The following is an 18,629-nucleotide window of genomic DNA, read 5'->3' as shown; positions in this document are numbered from 1 at the left end:
GGAGTGGGATTGTATTGTTAAAAAAGCAACCACACACTGTCCTGTGAATGAAACTGTGGTTTGTTTTATACTGCAGGATGGTTTGGTAAAAGCTAATTTGAGACCTTTTGATGCCTAGTCGAGGCTTTTGCTTTTATCTGAGAAACAAAACCATCTCCTCAGAGGATAAGCCTGATGATAATCAAGAGCACTGCACTGGCTTTCCAAGTAGGAAATTTGTAGCGCTTGGGGAGATGATGTGAAGACTCTTTTTTTTTTTTTAACCTCTAATTCACTGCTTACAAATCTCAGCTAGAAGGCTGGAATTAACATCTGCCACCAGCAATCTTTAAAGCAGCGGGTTGTGCAGCATCAACCTGCATCTGCAGTGGGTGCAACTCTGGGACCCTGGTTATGCAAACGTTAAAATAAGGGTGAAGGGCTCATTTACTGACTCAGGAAGTGAAGGAAAGATGCCACTGTGATTGTGGAGCAAAGCCGAGCATGTGTCTAAGTGTTTGACATGTGGGGCCTAAGTAACATCACACTGGGAGTCAAAAAGTTTCTTTTATTGGTATTTCCAGCACAGGGCAAGAGGAGAGGGAAAAGACAGAACAAAATTGAACACTTTAGTGAGTGCCTTAGGCAGGTCGCTTGTGCCAGGCAGGTGGTACTTCACAGGGGACAAACAGTTATACAGATAAATTTAAACCTGCATGAGGTAACTGTTAGCAGCTATTCAGTCTTGGGTGAAATAAACAGCACTGGGGAGGTGGTCATGATGAAGAAATGCACCAGCAGCTGGAAGCGTGCATTAATATAAATGAGCTTTGAAATATATATTGTTGCTGAAATGCACTGTGTATATTATTCCTTTTTTAAAGAAGCACCACCGAATTTTTGTTTCGGATTTCCGGTGACCTGGTGTGTGATTTGTTAACATTTGCCGTTTGGCACCAGAAACACATTCGTGTTATATCTGGTAGGCGACTGACAGCGCTGCAGTGAAGCCCCTGTGCACACCTGCCCAAGCCAGGGGGCTGCCTGCCTGGGGATCCTACTGGTGATGCCAGAGGGGTCAGGACACCACTCTGGAGCACCCGGAGTGGCAGAGGCTGCCGGGGTTACAGGTGGGTATGGTGGGCACAAGGGAGCAGCTTTTCCCTGCCCAGCAGGCTGGGGGTGAGCTAGGGCCTCGTAGGAGGCCAGGGGCAGCAGTTCACAGAATGGGTCAGGTTGGAAGGGACCACAGTGGGTCATGTGGTCCAACCTCCCCGCTCCAGCGCTGTCATCCCAGAGCACACAGCACAGGATTATATCCAGACGGTTCTGGAATATCCCCAGTGAGGGAGACTCCCCACCCTTTCTGGGCAAACTGTTCCCGTGCTTGGTCACTGCACAAGAAAGTTCTTCCTCACATTCAGGTGGAACTTCCTGGGCATCACTTTGTGCCCCTTGCCTCTAGTGCTGTTGCCTGGCATCACCAAGAGCCGGATCCATCCTCTTAGCACGCTCCCTTTAGGTATTTATACACATTGAGGAGGTTCTCCTCTCAGCTGTCTCTGCTCCAGGATGAACAGGCCCAGCTCCCTCAGCCTTTATTCATAAGAGAGATGCACCAGTCCCTTCATCATCTTCGCGCCTTCCTCTGAACCCACTCCAGGAGCTCCATGTCTGAGGAGCCCAGAACTGTACGAGGCACCCCACATGCGCCTCGCCAAGGCTGAGCAATGGGTCAGCACGACCCGCTCGGAGCTGCTATTCCTCCTGCAAAGGGTTCCCCCCGCAGGCTCCTCCTTCTCCTCCTCCTCCTCGGTGCGGCGGGGAGGAGGGGCCGAGCCCGGCCGGTCCCGCCGCGCAGCTCTGGCGGCGGGCGGCGATCCGCAGCCGTGCCCGGCCCGGCACAGCCCGGCTCGGCTCGGCTCGGCTCGGCAGGAGACGGGGACTCGGGGAGCTGCCGCTGGCCGGGACCAGCAGCCCCGGGTAGGCTGGGCGGGCGGGGTTGGCCGTGCACCTGCCGTGCCCGCGGCGGGGGCGGCTCCAGAGCCGCGGGGCCGCTCGGGAGCGGCGGCACCGGGCGGGGGTGCCCGGGGAGCGCTGCGGGACCGGGTGGGTGTGCCGGGCCCTGCATCTCCGTCCCTGTGCGCTGCCCAGACCTGCCCGTGGGTTGGGCTCGGCTCCCGCTGTTGGAGCTGCCCTTGGCCCCCGGGGCGGCTCCGGGGGTGGTCGGTCCTGCGGGTGCCGGCGCTGTGCCCCTCTGTGGCTAAGCCAGGATGAACCGTGGGTTTTGGTTTGTCGGGTTGTTTTTTTCTGTTTAAAATAGAAGGATCGTGGGCATTTAATGCCCCAGGGTGGAGGGTTTGGCAGGTTCTGGCTCAGGTGCAGAGCTGCTCGGTGTCAAGCACGACGGGCGTTTGACCTGCGGGAGTGCGAGCGAAGGCGTTTTGAGCCCTTGGGGACACCCCGGGGAGGGTTTGGTTACCCGCTGTTTGCAGACACTGAATTAATCTCTGCCCTCTGGGGAGCTGTGCGTGGCCAGGCACGACCTTCCCTCTGCCTCTCCAGCACAGCTGATCCCGGGTTTACCGTGTTTGCAGAGGGAAAGGCCGGTCACCGATGACTCTCTTCCCGAAACAGGGAGGAATGCTTCGCCCTGTGGGAAGCCGGAAGGAGCAATACCGATTTTGGAAGGTAAATATGGTTTCAAACTGAGTACGAGAATATTGCTCTAAACGTTTCAGTACAGCAAGGAGGAAGTGAAGTGTTTGTTTTGCTGTCGGCTGAAATAGTTGCAGAAAATGAAAGAACATAAAGCCGGTTTCAGTGATTAAATTCGAGTTTGTCCTTGAGCTTCATTAGTAAACCAGGAGCACAAAGGGATGTATTGGCAAACTAACAGTTATGTGTTGTAGCCTATTAATGTAATTTTTGAAGTATAGCTTGGCTTTTAAAATCTAGTTTTATCTGTGGCAGGACGTGATCTTTATAACCTGTTTTCACAAGCTTTACTGCCGCAAATTCCTTTACTTTTGTGGAGGACGTTTTATTTCTTTATTAAAAAGCACATGAACGTCAGAGGAACTTAAGGATACGTGGAGACAGAGATAAGTTGTTGACAAGTAAATGAGAAGTCAGTTCTTTCTGCCTGCAGTACATAAAATGGAATCAACCTGTGTCAAATAGAGTTAGGGTGCAGTTCTCTCTGTGCTGCCGATAGTCCAGTCACCTTTGCTGGGAAATTACGGGGATCCTTGTGAAGGGATTTACTCTTGGGAGGTGGTGTGAGTACCATCTGTGCAGCTGGTGCACGGATGTGCAACCTTGTGTGACCACTTAGTACTGAAACCTTTTGTAAGATCTGAGAAGTCCTTTCCTGCTAAAGCTGTTAAATAGTAGCTTGTTAAACAATTCCTTTGCGAAGATGGCAATTGCCTTGTCCCATTATATTTTAAAAGAACCATTTAAGGAGGTGTTTGACCTCGGGTTTTTGTTCTTTGCTGGCTTCTCAGTTTTTTTCCCAGTAGATGTTCTCTCACCTTGCTTAGTGTGGTCAGTTAAATAATAGTTTTGGTGTTTGGGGATACCTGTGAGAGAGGAGAAATGGGGGTTTGGGATCACCCTGAAATAGATTTGTTGCTCCTGGAAATAAAATGCCCTCCAGCTCGGGGCTGCTTGTGCCAACCTATTTTTCTTCTTACCTTTCTTCTCCTATTGGACCTATCAACCAAACAGAGATTACTGACAAGTTTTTGTTTTGAAATTGAGTTTATCTGACCTAACCAACCACCTGTGTTTGTAGGGGGCAATCCCACCTTTAGTCCCTGCCTATGTGCTCCTGCTGCGTTGGATTAATCCTAACTAGCAGTTTTATGATCACAGAATGAGTTAATATTCTCTGTTGGATCAGCTGCATTTCGGGGCAGGTTTTCTGATGGATCAGCCATCTGACCCATGGCTGTACAACTGCAAGGTCTGGCACAGAGGGAAGCAGGGACCTGCATCGAGGAGGGGATAGGGTTGCACTTTCCCTAACCTCTGCAACTCCAAAGAGGAGGTAGGAAACCCGTGTTGGGTGGGAATGATTACGGGGTTTAATTAATTGCACCACTGATTCAGGGCTGGGGAGGTGTGTGTGGGGGTGAAACATGCCAAACGGGATTAGCAAGTGAGTTCGCTTCCAGGGGAGGGAGGTGTCAAACTGAACCAGGATACTGGAAAAAATCAAACTATGACAAAAATGTGTTAGTGTAAAGGAGCAGACCCTTGATATTTCGGTGGGATACTCTGTTATGTAAAGAGGTGGGTTTTCCTCCATTCCTGGGGAGAAAGTCAGTGTGGGTAATGAAGCTTTCAGGTTGCCAGCTTGGACACAGCAAATCGTGTTTGGTGTTGTCATTCATCTGGCTGAGGATTAGTTTTGATTTCTGTAATAAGATGGGGCAATGAAGATGAGAGAAGAGAGGCTTACACCTGTGGCAGCTTCTAAAACTCTCATGTTAAGACCAACCCTTGGTCTTGGGCAAGTGTGTTTTCTTGCTTGGCAGGTGTGTTTTCTTTTGTTTACCAGGAGAGATGATCCTGTTCCTACCAGCTTCCCATCAGTGGCTTTTGCTGGCATTAAACCCACTAGCAGGGCTACCAGGAGGGTGGTAGGGTTTATGCTGCAGGCCCTGGTGTGTTAACTTGGCATCCTGCTGGGGTGGCTCTGCTGTGAGCTTACAGGGAGGGTTTTCATGCCTGAGTTGCAGTCACACCTTTTGCCTACAATGCCTTTTGTCATCTTGGCTGACTTGCTGCCAGCTAACAGTGCAGCTGCTCCCTGGTGCAGTACCTGCAGTAAAGATATTGTATAGGGATTTTTTTCCTGTTGAGGGACTTCAGCCCATGTTTGAGGAGAAACTCTGAAACTTTAAGCCAAACTGAATTGATGCTGCCACTCTCCTGCCTCTTCCCTGCCTGTTATGGACATGTGAGATCCTGCCTTCTCCCTTGTGCTGGTGCCGGGAGCTCAGGTGGTGAAAAAAACTGTTTATTTTCTTTTCCAAGTCTTCTTATGATGTGGTGCTTTGTGCAGCACTGCCGCTGGGACAGGGAAATGGGGTGGGAGAGGCAGTGCCGGTCAAGTCTTGCTGGCAGCATTGTTCAGCAGCACCCACTCTCAAGCTGGAGGAGTCTCTATTCCAGGCTGGAAACACTACAGCCATTTTTGAGCTAATTGCAAGCTCATGAATGTTTCTGATGTACTTAAACAGATCTTTGTGAGCTGGGGAATTGTCTACTTGTAGCCATTCTGGGACAAAAGCAGAGTGTTTTTGATGTCAGCTGGCTTTGGATCAAGCTCTGAGTGCATCTTTCCTTTGTGTCTCCGCTGCTTTGTACTACACCGAGTTCTCAAAATGCATTATAAATGATAAAATTCCGAAAAGGCTGCATTTTATATCAGCTTAAAATTCTCCATTACATTTTTGATGGCTGGAAGGTTAGTTATGGTAATTACTTGCCTCTGAAGTAGATAATTGCTGATTCAAATGTTATGGTTAGAAAATATTACAGAACCTCGATCAGACTGTTTACTTATCAGCTTCTCTTATCTGAAGATCAGCAGTTAACAAAGGCGGAGTGAAGAATTTGCCACGTGGAGACTGAAGGTGTATGAGAATAAAAACCTACAGAGGAGATCAGCTCAGCTGCAGATATTCCACTTTTTTTTTTACCTGCCATCCCACGGGCTTCAAGGGGATCTTTGTTACACGTTCAGAAGAAAACACTGTCACAAGTACATAGTTGTGTCACCTGCAGTTTGGTGCCAGCTGTAGTGTAGATGGCTCAGCTTCCTCCTGGGATTCGTTTCATCACTTCATTTTCACGAGATCAGTGGTAAGTCTTGAAGTATGGTGTGATCTTGGTGGACAGTGTGAGTTTGTATCTGGGAAGATCACACTCCTCTATTATTTGCTTTTTTGTTGCTTAATATATACAGGAAGAAAATATAGCCAGTTGTTTAATCACTATTGATGACATTTAAAAAGTAAGATGCTTTGTTGGGAAACGCAAACAAACCCTTACTAGCCTTTTGCCCTTTTCTTTGCAAGGTATTTAAAGGATAAATTTCAAATTTTTATTTTCAAGCTCTTAGGTAGGAAGAGTGGCTCAAGGTAAGCTGTCTTTTCTTAACCAGAAGTGTATTTTCTCCCCAGTAATTTGATGTTTAATGTAGACTTGTGCAATTGCAGTCTTAGTTCTTGCTACTATAATATTAAAAAAACAAACCCAGAAATAAACAAAAACAAATAAAACACACAAAACCAAAACAAACAAAAAGTTAAAAACCAACCAACCAAACAAAACCAAAAAAGCCACAGGGGGAAAAAAAAACAAACAAAAAAACCCCCAAAAAACCAAACCAAACAAACAAAAAACCAAACAAACAAAAAACCAAATCAAAACAAAACACAAAAAAAAAAAAAAACCACAAAAAAACACAACAACCTCCCCCCCCAACAAAATCGAAGCAAAATCAAACCCTCTTCGCTTCAAGAAAACTAATTCTGGAAGTTTTGTGACATCAGTTCCTGTGCTTTCTGAGATGGAATATTGACTCAATTGTGTGTGAATAACAAAAAAAAATAACAAATGAAAGACCAAGCACTTTCCATTTGAGCAATTCTATCATGTGTTTTCTCTAGTCTAGCAGCAGGAACAAAGTAATTTCAGTTTTAGCCTTTGAGAGGATGTTTTCAGTTGTTAGGGTGAGTAATTCAGCTTGTGGGATAACTCTTGTTAGTGTCTCTGTGAATATACCAGAACTGTAAAACAAGGCCTTGGTTATATAAAAATTTGTAAGGCAAAAAAGTATTGAAAAAGGTTAATTAAAAATCAGGGACCATAGTAGGGGGGTGTGATATCAGATATTTGTATGTATATATGTACTTTTATTTACTGATGTTAATTTTAAGTTCAAGGCCAGAAGGAACCAGCAAATACACCTGGACTCTGTGTATTGTTAAAAGTACAATTCCACAAAGTGCCCTCCTTAAACAACTGAAACTGCAGTAGAGAATAGAATAGACCAGATTATTGTCTTTGTTTAATGCTTGTAGTGACAGGGAGTTTGGAATGCCCTTTTACTTCAGCTGAACTGTGTGCCAGTGAGGCACAAAGGAGGATTCCTTCCCAATCCCAAACCTGCTTAATTGTGTTCCTGTGCTCCAGTACATTCTGTCAGTCCCACCCTCCACCTCTGGAAACAGCTGATTTCTGTTGTTACAGAGGAATGCAAAAGAGAAGCAGCATCCCAAAAGCAGTAAGAAAACAAGGAAGTAATAACCCACAATATCCAAACTGCCAACTCAGAGAGCCATCACTTATGTCCTAATCATACCAGAAAACCCAGCGAGACACTGAGGTGTGAAATCTGATTATCAGTGTGTTTAATGTTGAACTGACATTTAATAGCCCCCAAAGAAAGGTTGCAAACAAGGCAAGATGTTTTTGTGTAACTTGGTGCCAAAAGGAAGTGTAATTTTCAAATACTTTTTAAATTTTATATTGTAGGTATAGAGCCTTCATTTTCTCTCTCACTTTCCTGCTGTATGCCAGCTTCCATTTATCAAGGAAACCTATTAGTATAGTTAAGGTAAGCAGGGTTCCGTCCTTGTTTAAACATCCTTCTGCTCCTCAAACACGGAAGTCATTGTCTTTTTTAGTACTTCCCGTTGTGAAAGGCAGTGTTAAACTTTAACTTGAAGTGGCTTCAAGATGAAAAACTGATAAAGCCAGTACACAGTGACATTTGCTTGATAAACCTCAGTGAGACTGTGCCTAGAATATTGCATTTCTGTCTGGTCTTTGGGATTAAAACTTGAAACAGCTATGCCTACATTTAATTCATGTGAATTAATCTAATAGTAGGTATTTGAGAGGTTTGCAGTGGTATTTTTGAGAAAAGTTGCTCACAACTGATGAGTTGAGCATGATAACATTCCCCTGGCATTTATAAGTGTTCCAAGTACTGTTGAACATCGTAGTCATAGTTGTCTGTACACTGGGGACTCTGCTTCTGGTGAAACTGGTGGCAAAATATTCCATAATTCAAGGTTTGTTAGTTTAATCTTCAGCCTGTAAAACTTGCCAAACTCAAATCAAATTCCCCAGTGCTGTCTTGTGTAAAACTGATGAGTAACAGTGGGCAAAGTACTTGATGTTGCTGCAGAATTTCAAAGCTGTTCACTATCAGAAACACCAGTTCACAATAGAATGTTTTTTCTGAGCATGTGATTAAGTATTTCATGTAATGGTGGCTTCTCTCACCAAAATGCCAAGCAATTAATAATGGCTAACAATGTTACTGATTTTGGTGGGTTTGACACAAGTTCTTGTCAGTCTGGATTTGTTAAATTTGTTGTTGCATGAGAATTAACACCCCAATTCACAAGTGATTTTTTTTTCCATTTTCAAATGCCCTTTCTGTTTCAGGGAGAGCTGCATAAGCATTGTGCTGCTTCACATGAAGTTGAACTTGACTCCTACAAAGAATATGCTACCCAGATTCAGCCTGTCAAAAAGCCATTTAATGCCTCTCAGTGTGGTTGGGAGCCATTTGGTAAGGGTTGGTTTCTTTGGTTTTCTATTTTTACCAGTAATGAGCTGATATTCATAATTAGATTGTTTGCTTCTTGCTATTTCTTCACATATGGTGGTATTGAGGAGATGTGCATTGAAGGAGTGTTTTGTTTTCCATGTTCTCATTGATTTCTCCAAATAAAATTGTGTCCTACCTTATGATGTCTCTCCTGCTCAAAGTCACTTCAACAGGTGACATTATTTTACTTGCTATAGCTGTGAGATGGTGTTAGTAGATCACTTTTCAGTCAGAAAATGGGGTTTGTCTTTAGCATGTCTGTTAAGGAAAAAAGGGTGAAGAATAAAATAAATCCTTTAAATTAATTTACTTGATGTTTATCAAAATTGGAACTTTTCAGAGTCCTTATCTGCCAGAAGGAATAGCTTTCTCTCCGTTTTAATGAAGAAAAATGGGAGCCTTCATTGCAGAATAGACTTGACAACTTAATAGTTTATGGATGTGGCCTTTCACTTAAATAGAAAATAAATATTTGCCTGTTGAACGATTACGTTTGAATTTAATTGTATTTGAATTTCAGGGAGACTTTGAATCATTCCTTAATGCTTTTATTGCTACCAGGAACATCAGTGAGGTAGAATAGTCTGTTCTGTCAGTGTGCCAGTCCACCCCAGTCTCTGTAGCCATCCATTCTAATTAGTCCTTAATTAGCAATTTAAAAAAAAAAAAAAAAGGTGCTACTCTGTTCGAAGATAATTAAAGATCTGAGCTCTGGGTTTTCTGTGGGAAAAATCCAGTGTATCAACTGCCTGCTGCAAGATCTGCTGAAATGATTTAGTCCCCTTGGATGGGATGCAGTTAAACTTGGTTGGTGTTTCTTGTCCCGGGACCGAGGGGGGCTGAGTTTGCGTGTCTGAAACACTGGTTGGTTTTTCTAATGGAGATTTCTGAGCTCGAAGTCATTGGCAGTTGTGGCTCCTTGCAAATAAACACACAAACTGCCTTTCTTGGTGTGAGCTCAGCTCTCCTGAGAGTAGACTTAGTGTTTCCACCAGGGTGGAGGCACTTCTGCTCCCTCCATCCTGTCTGCAAGTCCTATTTTGGTGTGATTGTGCTTGTTTGCTGTACAGAGCAGAACCCTGTTTGTTGGGGTTTTTTTAAGCAAAACCCTGTGAATAGTTGGAAAACGAAATGCAAAAGGCTTTAACAATTAAAAAAAACCTCATTAAACCGATTCTTTAAAAGCCTCTGTGATGATGGAATTTTTATAGCCATTTTGACTTTTATGACCTCACACATTTGCAACTCATCTTTCCACTTTTAATCAAGTCAAAGTTCGGATTTTCTTTTGTCTAAAGACATAGAAGGGCACCCTGCTAATAGCTGATGTTTCTTCTCTTCCAAAATGCTGTTTTGAATAAGGCAGAGTTAAGCATGGGCCTGCCAATATTTTCCTTACGTGTTACAGCCATTTATTTTTATTTTTTCCTTAAATAAAATGTTTTGCAAAATGTGTGCTTAGGTGTAAAAGTGCCTGTTGAAAGTTAAACGCCGGTACATGTTCACTAACATTTTTCTTGTTGTATGTACAAATGGTTGGGAATTAATTAGTACATTTAAACTGTTAATTTGTTTTGAAAATTATTCTTAGATAAGAACAACTACAAACAGTTACTGGGAGCGCTGGATTACTCGTTTTTGTGTGCATATGCAGTTGGAATGTATTTAAGGTAAATACTCTCTCTTGGAAACCTGCTTTATTGCTTGCTGTTAATTTATGAGGCTGCACAGCTTCTGAGATGTTGTCCTTCCTTATGGGACAAGTTTCTGGTGAAGAGAGTGAGAAACTGATTGCTGAAGGGGGAAAAACCCACAGCATCCCCCCAAATCCCAGTGATATCATATCTGTTGACCTATAGAAAGCTTCTTACCTGCATCCATCATGACTGCCTTGTGCAGGAATGCCTTCCAACTTGGCCTGTCTTTGCTTCATGTGGAATACAAAGCAATATGCACTGGAATGTAGGTCCTCAATCAGTCTCTGACTTGTAAACTAAACTGGTTGTCCTGGCTTTCTCTAGAGTCAGAGGATGGAAGCAGACACCTCCTAGAAATAATACCAAAACCATCTTACAGTGTGCAGCGTTAGCTGCTGCTTGGAGATGTTTCTTTTCGTTAAAACCAGAACCTTCATGACTAGAATTATTAGCAAGGGAGACAAGTCTCGCTTTAAAAGGCTGGAGACATGTCCCACCTTACCTGTCACTTGGAAAATGACTCTGTAAGTAAATGGGCTCTAGATGAGTATCTCCCTGAAGGATGATTGTGCAGGTGTCAGTACTTAGTAATTAATGAACATGAAATGTTTGTTGGGATTTATTTTCCCCTGTCAAGGGCTAAAGATTGCTTCTTTACTGGTAACAGCAGTTTGCCTTCACAGCAGCAAAGTTTCTCCTCAACCAGAATTAAACAACACAAGATATTCTTCATTTGTGAAGGCTTGGGGTATGATCTCATTTTTAATTATGGCCTTTCTCTTTGTTACCTTCCCCATTCCAAGCGGACTGATAGGAGAGCGGCTGCCTATCCGGTACTATCTGACGGGTGGGATGCTCGCCAGTGGACTCTTCACTGCCATGTTTGGATTGGGTTATTTCTATAACATACATAATCTGTGGTTTTACATAATGGCCCAGGTAGGCACGATGTTATTTGGACACTCAAAGAGTTTCTGTGGTGCTGTTTTAGTGTTGTGTTGGGTGTTTCTCAGCTACATGCAGTGATTAGTGGTTGGATGGGAGGGTGTAAGTGTTGGAACACCCTGTCAGTGCTGACAGGCAGAAATGACAGGATAGCCCCAGGTTTTATTTTTGAAAAATGCTTTTCTAGCAAAAGAAATCTTTGAAAACAAATTAGTGTGTTTCACCCTGTGTCAAATCAGTGATCAAATCTTTGCAAGCTTAAATGTGGGCGAGTTTTGAAACAAGCCTATTTACTTTTGTCAGTCTGCCAAGACCTGAGTGACTCATCCTGGCCTTCTCTGCAGGAAAATTACATTTATACTGCTAATGATGAACAGTCTCCCACACTGGTGTGGCTGAGAACAGGCAGCTTATGTAACGAGATTCACTGTGTGAGATTTTTTTTCAGAGCACTAATCAGGTGTTACAAGAATATTTACTGTTGACCTGAAATGGGCTTTAGGTCAGGACCAGGACAGGGGCAGCACTTGAACCATTTTGGGCATGTCTGCACCTTACACTGCTGTGTTATTGCAGTAGGACTCTCACCCCTGGCTCCTTTGCATGGCACTGAGCAGCATGGCATGCACAGGTACTAACTTGGGCAGGGTGAGCATGTCACCAGTTAATCTGTTTAACCCCGTCCCTGCCCCAGCCCTCTTGGATCAGGTGGTTTCCAGGGCAGGAGCTGGCTCCTTTAGGGTTAAAGCTGCCTGTCTTTAGCAGTGCTGCCCTATGGGAGGTGGTCAGTGAGTCCTGGAATACCAAGGGTGGTCTGGCACCACCAGCCTACTTGGTTTTTGTGGGGTAGAGTGAGGTGATTTTGTTGCATGTTCAAATGCCCATTGTACATGTGAGTTATTGTACTGTGACTTTTGTGTTAAGGTGTAATTCTAGAGAGAGTAATTCTTGTTAGGCTTAGAGATAGTTAAAGTTATAATCTGTGCATTGTGGAGGCTGCAATAGTTCTTACTTCAGCCTGAAATGGTAACCTAAATTCCTCCTCTCAGTTTATTTACAGATGTCTGCTAAGCATTTTAAAGTGAATGTTCAAAGTTATCCAGTCTCCCCTAAAGCTTTCTTTTTTTTTCCACTTTATTTGATTGCAAACACGCTTTGCCATATGGTCAGACTGAGATAAGCATTAGAGTTGGACTCGATGATCCTCGTGGGTCCCCTCCAACTCAGAATAGTTCTGTGAAATTTTCTGTGTTGCTGTTTTGAGTGTGGGGAATCCACTTCTCAGTGCAATGTGACTTTTGGTAAGCACTAAGATTGAATGACAGCGTTCTGTGATTTAAATCCTGAAATAATTGCAGAGATGTGGCTGCAGGGAAGAATCTCTGCAAAACATCGTAACTTGGTTATTCTTGGGGAAAAAACCATCACTTTCAAACCTCCCCACTGAGTTTTTAAATTCAGGGCATTTGTGAGGGCTTCCTTTTCCCCGTGCAGCACTCGGCAGGAACTGTGTAGAAACCTGACTTATTGTAGGGTATGTTTATTTATTATCATTTTTATATACTTTCAGATAGCAAATGGGTTGGTGCAAACTACTGGCTGGCCGAGTGTCGTTACATGTATTGGCAACTGGTTTGGAAAAGGAAGGTAAATAATGTGTTATCCAAACTTCTGGAAGTACAGATCAATACATTCTGGGCTGTAATACAGCCAATTTAAGTATCTTTTTCTGCTTCTGCGTTTTTTGGGGATGAAGAAGCAGTTTGAGAGGAGCTTTCTTTGTTACACTGATTGGTTTATATCTGGGTTTGAAATATTCTCCCTCATGACAAACCAATGTTCTGAGGTAGCTCTTTAGCCTGGTACTTAATTTTTCAGATGAAATATTTCAGAATTGAATTAGAATAATCCTTGCAAATATTAACAGTCTAAACCCACTTCTAGTACAGGTTGTTACTATGCCATTTTAATGTGGAATTTGCCATGTTTTCATTTGTGTTTCAAAATAGTTGTCAGGGTGTAACTGTATAAAAGTATCTAATATCTTTTTTCTAACACACTTACATAAACTTAAAAATTCAATTTAAAAAGGAAAATACATATAGCAGCAGATTTAACCTTTCTTTTTGTCACTTTCTTCAAATCATCTCTTTGGGTTTTTTATCTTAATCCTGCACAGAGGTCACTTGTAATGTTTATTTTGTCGTACCACCGTACAGTAGTTTTCCAGAAATTTTGCAAGAGCTGCATGCTGAATCCACTGGCTCTGATAATGGTTGGTGCATGTAGCAAATAATAATAATAATGCTACTGTGGTACCATCCTTTGTAGGTAAAGACCATAAAAGAGCATTGTTGTCTTTCAGTTCCAGAGAAGGATATACAAAATTAAATATATGCTTCATATATAAAATCACGGCATAGTTACGAACACGTAGGTTCAGGCTGGTTTTCTGTGGTCCCTGCAGCCTTTTAGGAGAATGTTAGAAAATGCAGAGAATAACTGTCATACAGTACTGAACAAAATTGATGAGCCTGCGAAATAAATACGTTTATTCAAGTTTTGCTTTGCACAATAACAACGGCCTTTACTTTTAGGAGGCCACAGGGTGCTAGGGCTCTTGTCTGAATGTCAGTGATCTGGTTCTTGTTCTCATTTTGCTGCAAATTCCATGAAAACACGGGCAGACCTCTTAGATCTTCAGCCTAAGGAAAAGATTGGGCTTTGTTCGAGTTAGGTTGCTCCAGGTAAACTGCTGAGGACAAGGCAGTTTTCCCACGTGGAAGAACAAGGAGGGGAAAAAAAAAAAAAAAACCAACCCTGCTGTCATGACTTCAGTAGGATTTTTGTGGTTTATGTTAGCTGAGCTGGAGCTGGTCTACAACAGTTATAATCTGGGATTTCCAGGCAGACAGCAGCCTGATCTGTGTGTTAGCCAAGCTTGCACAGGTGTCATCTTCTGCTAATGCCCAGCAAGTCCAGAATGTGATTAGAAAATACTGAATTTGCTTCACATATCCTGTACAGGTTGTTTTCTTCTGCATGATAAGTCTAGCATGTCCTGAAAGCATCAGATTATCAGGGCAGTGTGTTTGCAGGAGCATTTTCATTCCCAAAAGCATCAGACTTCATGTCCACACGCTACACAACATCTGTATACTTGTTTTAGTCAAAGAAACTCTGTCCAGAAACATGCAAACCCTAATGGTGTCTTTAAATGCCGTTAAATGCAGGATGAGTTCTGGGATGCACAGAGAAGTATTTTACAACACTCTTATTAATATTTAGCTGCCCTGAAATTGCCAGATGGAGACTGTAGCATAAAGAAACGATCAGTTATAAGGACCATTAGATTGCAAATATTAGAAGTATTTCAGTAACAGCACAGATGAACAGCTATTTTTGATACGCTTCTCTCAATCCAGTAATGCTTGAAATAAGAAAAGTTTGTGGGTTGTTGTTTGGTTTTGTTGTTTTTTTAATGCAGGAGAGGTTTGATCATGGGAATCTGGAATTCACACACTTCAGTGGGAAATATCCTGGGATCCTTAATTGCTGCTTACTGGGTGTCCACGTGCTGGGGTCTGTCCTTCGTGGTGCCCGGAGTCATCGTTGCTGTGATGGGCATTGTTTGCTTCCTGTTCCTCATTGAGCGTGAGTGCTTTAGAGGGACAGAACCATGGGGGGAGCTCGTTATGGGTGAGGGACACCAGCTGCTGAAGAATAATTTAGGTTGGACAAGACCACTAAGATCAAGTCCAGCTTTTGGTCCGTCACCACCTTGTCAGTGAGACCAGAGCACTGAGTGCCACGCCCGGTCGTTCCTTGAGCACCTTCAGGGGTGGGGACTCCACCACCTCCCTGGGCAGCCCCTTCCAGTGCTTAACAACCCTTTCCATGGAGAAATTCTTCCCAATGTCCAACCTGAACCTCCCCTAGAGAAGCTTGAGGCCATCTCCTCTTGTCTTGTTACCTGGGAGGAGAGGCCGACCCCCACTTTGTTGTAACAATTTCAAGGTAGTTTTAGAGGGTGATAATGTCATCCCTGAGCCTCTTTTTCTCCAGACTGAGCCCCCACAACTCCTTCAGCTGCTTCTCATATGATTGGTCATATGAATGGTCTCCAGACCCTTCCCCAACTCCGTTGCCTAAAATGACTCCAGCACACTTGAGTAACCCTTCAGAAGTCACTCCACCCCTGTCTTGATAATTTGTTAAGTGTATCTTAGCAGAAGGTCCCACTTGGCTGCAGTGTATGTTCTGTGCTCCCATTCAACCCATGCCCTCCATCTTCTGTGCTGTGAAATACAGAAGTCAACTGCCAGAGCAGGTTGTGACACCTTAAATTAGAAGTTAAAGAGGAATGCCCCATCCTGTCCCAATAAAGACTCAGAGATATGAATGCTTATTTTAGTCTTAACTGTCCTATCTTGTCAAGGAGAGAGTTCTGCAGAGATAACTAGAATTCTGTAAAGAGCAGGACTGCCGAAATAGCCCTTGTTATCTTTACTGTTGGTTTGTTGTCAGTAAATTACACTATTTGAAAGTGTTTTAAGGGGTCTTTGTTGGGCTTCTTTTCACTGTTAACTATATGTGGTGTTGTATTTCAGATCCTAAGGATGTAAGTTGCTCCTGCACACCATCCAGTGTAAGTGAATCCTTTTTCTGTTTGGGTTTTTGCCTCCTGATACATGTTTATTAGGATAGTTCTGGAAACCAGTCTGTGTGGCCCTTTTGTGCCAGTCTGTTATAACTGATCCTGTACTTGGGGGAATGATTTGTCTGTGCTTCACTGGTAAATCAGGGCCTTATTTTCTCTCAAAGCAAGTGAATCAAGAGGTGAATTAATTTGTTTTAAATAAGGTTTTGGAATAGATGATCTTACAACAGTAAAACAAGTAAAAACTGTTCATATCTTTTTTTTTTCCTTGAGTTTTCTTACTTTTCTCCGGTCTCCCTGGGCATCTTCATGGCATTTTGACCTATCTCCTGCTGTTGCCTCCCTTGCATTAGGTATGGCATAGGGACATTGCTGCCAGCTGTATCCTGGGAAGGGTCTCACTGGGAACCTCCTATGAGGCTTTGCAGAAAGAGAAACAGCCCCTCTGCTGACCCAGAGTCAAGGAAGCATCTGCCTGTGGGCTTGGGATGGATGGTGGGATGTTCCCTTGGATACAGGAAGGGACAGTAGGAGCACATGGGTAGGGAAAAGCAAGGGGTGGATATAAAGCTGAGGAGAAGAGATGGGAGCAGTCAGTCAGTTTGTGACACAGAGTTTAGCCGTGATATAATACGGTGTTTATTTATCTGAAACTTCTAATTAATGAAGAAATGTGAAAAGGGAAGAGAAAAAAAAAATCTGTGCTAAGTTGTATGAATCATATGACAAATGGATGCTTTAGTTCTTGTGGCATCCCAGAATATTTTAGATTGAATCAGGACCTCTGTACATTGTAGAAACCTGCAAGAAAGATGGAAGAGAGACTGTTTACAAGAGCATGTAGTAACAGGACAAGGAAAAATGGTTTTAAACTGGAAGAGAGTAGGTTTAGATTAGATATTGGGAAGAAATTCTCCACTGTGAGAGTTGTGAGGTGCTGGCACAGGTTGCCCAGAGAAGTTGTTGGATGCCCCCTCCCTGGAAGTGTTCAAGGCCAAGTTGGATGGGGCTTGGAGCAACCTGGGCTAGTGGAAGGTGTCCCTGCCCCTGCCAGGGTGGAACTGGCTGAGCTTTGATCCCTTCCAACCCAGGCCATTCTGTGATCCTTATCCTCTGCTCACAGCAGGTCTAAATTTGACATAGGATCAGATTGCTTAGGGCTGGCCTGCTAAAATTTGAAATCCTCAAGGATGGAGGTGCTGTTTATACACAGATGTTTGGGGCAGGGCATTTAGATGTGCAGGGAGTTTTTAGAATGCATTGATCCCATGCTTCACTGGCATCAAGGCAGTGGATCTTGCTGTTTATTGTGTGAGAGCTTATACTTCAAGGGCTTAGATTTTGTCAGGGTTGTGAACTTCACTAGGCTGTAAATACAATGTCACACACAAGTTGTGTAACACACGTTGCCTGGATCACAAGGGAAGATGTGACACATCTCTTGACACAGTGGTTTGAAAGTCCACCTCAGAGATTGATTGCTCAAGGCATTGCTGAAGCAGGATTGAAATGTGTGTGTGCAAATGTCTTAAGCTTTTCTTGGGCTGCTGAACGTTGTATGTGTGTTTTTGTGGGCCATTGTGGCAGCAAAACTCGTTAACTGTCTTAATTGTTTCTAAAAGGAAAGCTTTCTCTTCTCTAAGTGCCTACCATAAAATGGTTCAGACACTAAAAGCAGGTTGGAAGTGGTTGAGCTCTGTTACCAAGATATTTGCTCAGTGCTTTTGAAACCAAAGTTCATAGGATGTTTTATGTGCTCAGAATTAAGTATTGTAGGAAGTCGTGTCAGTGGCAAAAAGATGTGCCTTGGAAATACTTAATTAAAATGAGAAGATGATTGTTTCCTTTCTTGCCTCATGTAGCTGTGACCCAAGAAGAGGGAGGCACTCGAAATAGAATGAGAGAAAAATAAAAAGCAAGGAAAAAGAACAAAAAAGAGAGCATTAGGAAGACCAGCTGTGCATAACTTCTCATATCAGAATATCATTCATAGCCAAGTTTTGTTTAGGAGTGTATTTACAGCTTCATCTTGTTTCGTGTTCCCTAAGGCTCTGGTGTGTGTTTGTCTCTACTGTAACCACAGCCTAGAGCAGCTCCTGCTCCAGCCTTCTTTTCCTTTGGCTTCCAGGAATCTGTGGGCAGTCAGGTCTGACATGTTTTCAGCTGTTTCCTTGGAAGAATAGTAGGGCTGATTGGCAGAGAAGGTCGTAGAGTTTCCCAGGTTTGAGGGCAAATCAGGGCTGTTGGGGGAGATGTCGGAGGGAAGGTCCCAAGGGAATCCCACATGGAAATTATCTGCACGTGTGAACTATACTTTCTATTTGCAAGTCTCACAAGTAGATTGTACAGGGGTGATTGTTGGTTTTTTACCACCCTCCTCCAGTATTTTCAGATATATTTTGTTTTTACATTTTAAATGCTCTCGAATAGTAACTGAAGGTAATGTTTTTAGTCTGTTGTCTCTTCTTTACCAGATAATGGTTTTTTTCTCCTCATATGAAGTACTCCTGTTAAATCTGCTGAATGCTTTCAATGGTCTGGGGAACTCCTGTTCTTAGTTTGTTACTGTGAGATAAGGTTGGATCACAGTACGTTATGTGTTTTTCATTTAATTCTCTTTCATTTCTCAAAGGTAACTTCTGTCAAGTATGAGAGTATTTTAAGTGGCTCTCATTGCCTCCTGTTAGGAGTGTCTTTTTTTTTTTCC

At 43.2% G+C, this 18,629-nt stretch overlaps 1 protein-coding gene across 7 annotated transcripts in view; it reads left to right on the top strand.

Moving 5' to 3' along the window:
• Positions 1-1,809: 1,809 nt before the first annotated feature.
• SLC37A1 (solute carrier family 37 member 1) overlaps positions 1,810-18,629 on the top strand; it is a 38,076-nt gene continuing 21,256 nt past the window's right edge. The window contains exons 1-11 of one of the 7 annotated variants that reach the window (XM_050332401.1): positions 1,810-1,962; positions 2,577-2,670; positions 3,887-4,033; positions 5,582-5,856; positions 7,534-7,615; positions 8,455-8,581; positions 10,212-10,290; positions 11,121-11,256; positions 12,833-12,909; positions 14,750-14,916; positions 15,873-15,910. In XM_050332401.1, the coding sequence (XP_050188358.1) occupies positions 5,801-5,856; positions 7,534-7,615; positions 8,455-8,581; positions 10,212-10,290; positions 11,121-11,256; positions 12,833-12,909; positions 14,750-14,916; positions 15,873-15,910 (762 nt within the window). In that variant the 5' untranslated portion in view covers positions 1,810-1,962; positions 2,577-2,670; positions 3,887-4,033; positions 5,582-5,800. Of the gene's footprint in view, positions 1,963-2,576; positions 2,671-3,886; positions 4,034-5,576; positions 5,857-7,533; positions 7,616-8,454; positions 8,582-10,211; positions 10,291-11,120; positions 11,257-12,832; positions 12,910-14,749; positions 14,917-15,872; positions 15,911-18,629 lie in introns of all 7 variants that reach the window. The other 6 variants (XM_050332400.1, XM_050332402.1, XM_050332395.1 and 3 more) reach the window with 6 other exon arrangements.

Source organism: Myiozetetes cayanensis, unplaced genomic scaffold, assembly GCF_022539395.1.
Source record: "Myiozetetes cayanensis isolate MyiCay16 unplaced genomic scaffold, myiCay2020 scf5-8, whole genome shotgun sequence".
Taxonomy (NCBI): Eukaryota; Metazoa; Chordata; class Aves; order Passeriformes; family Tyrannidae; genus Myiozetetes; species Myiozetetes cayanensis.
This window is presented reverse-complemented; position numbering and strand designations above follow the sequence as displayed.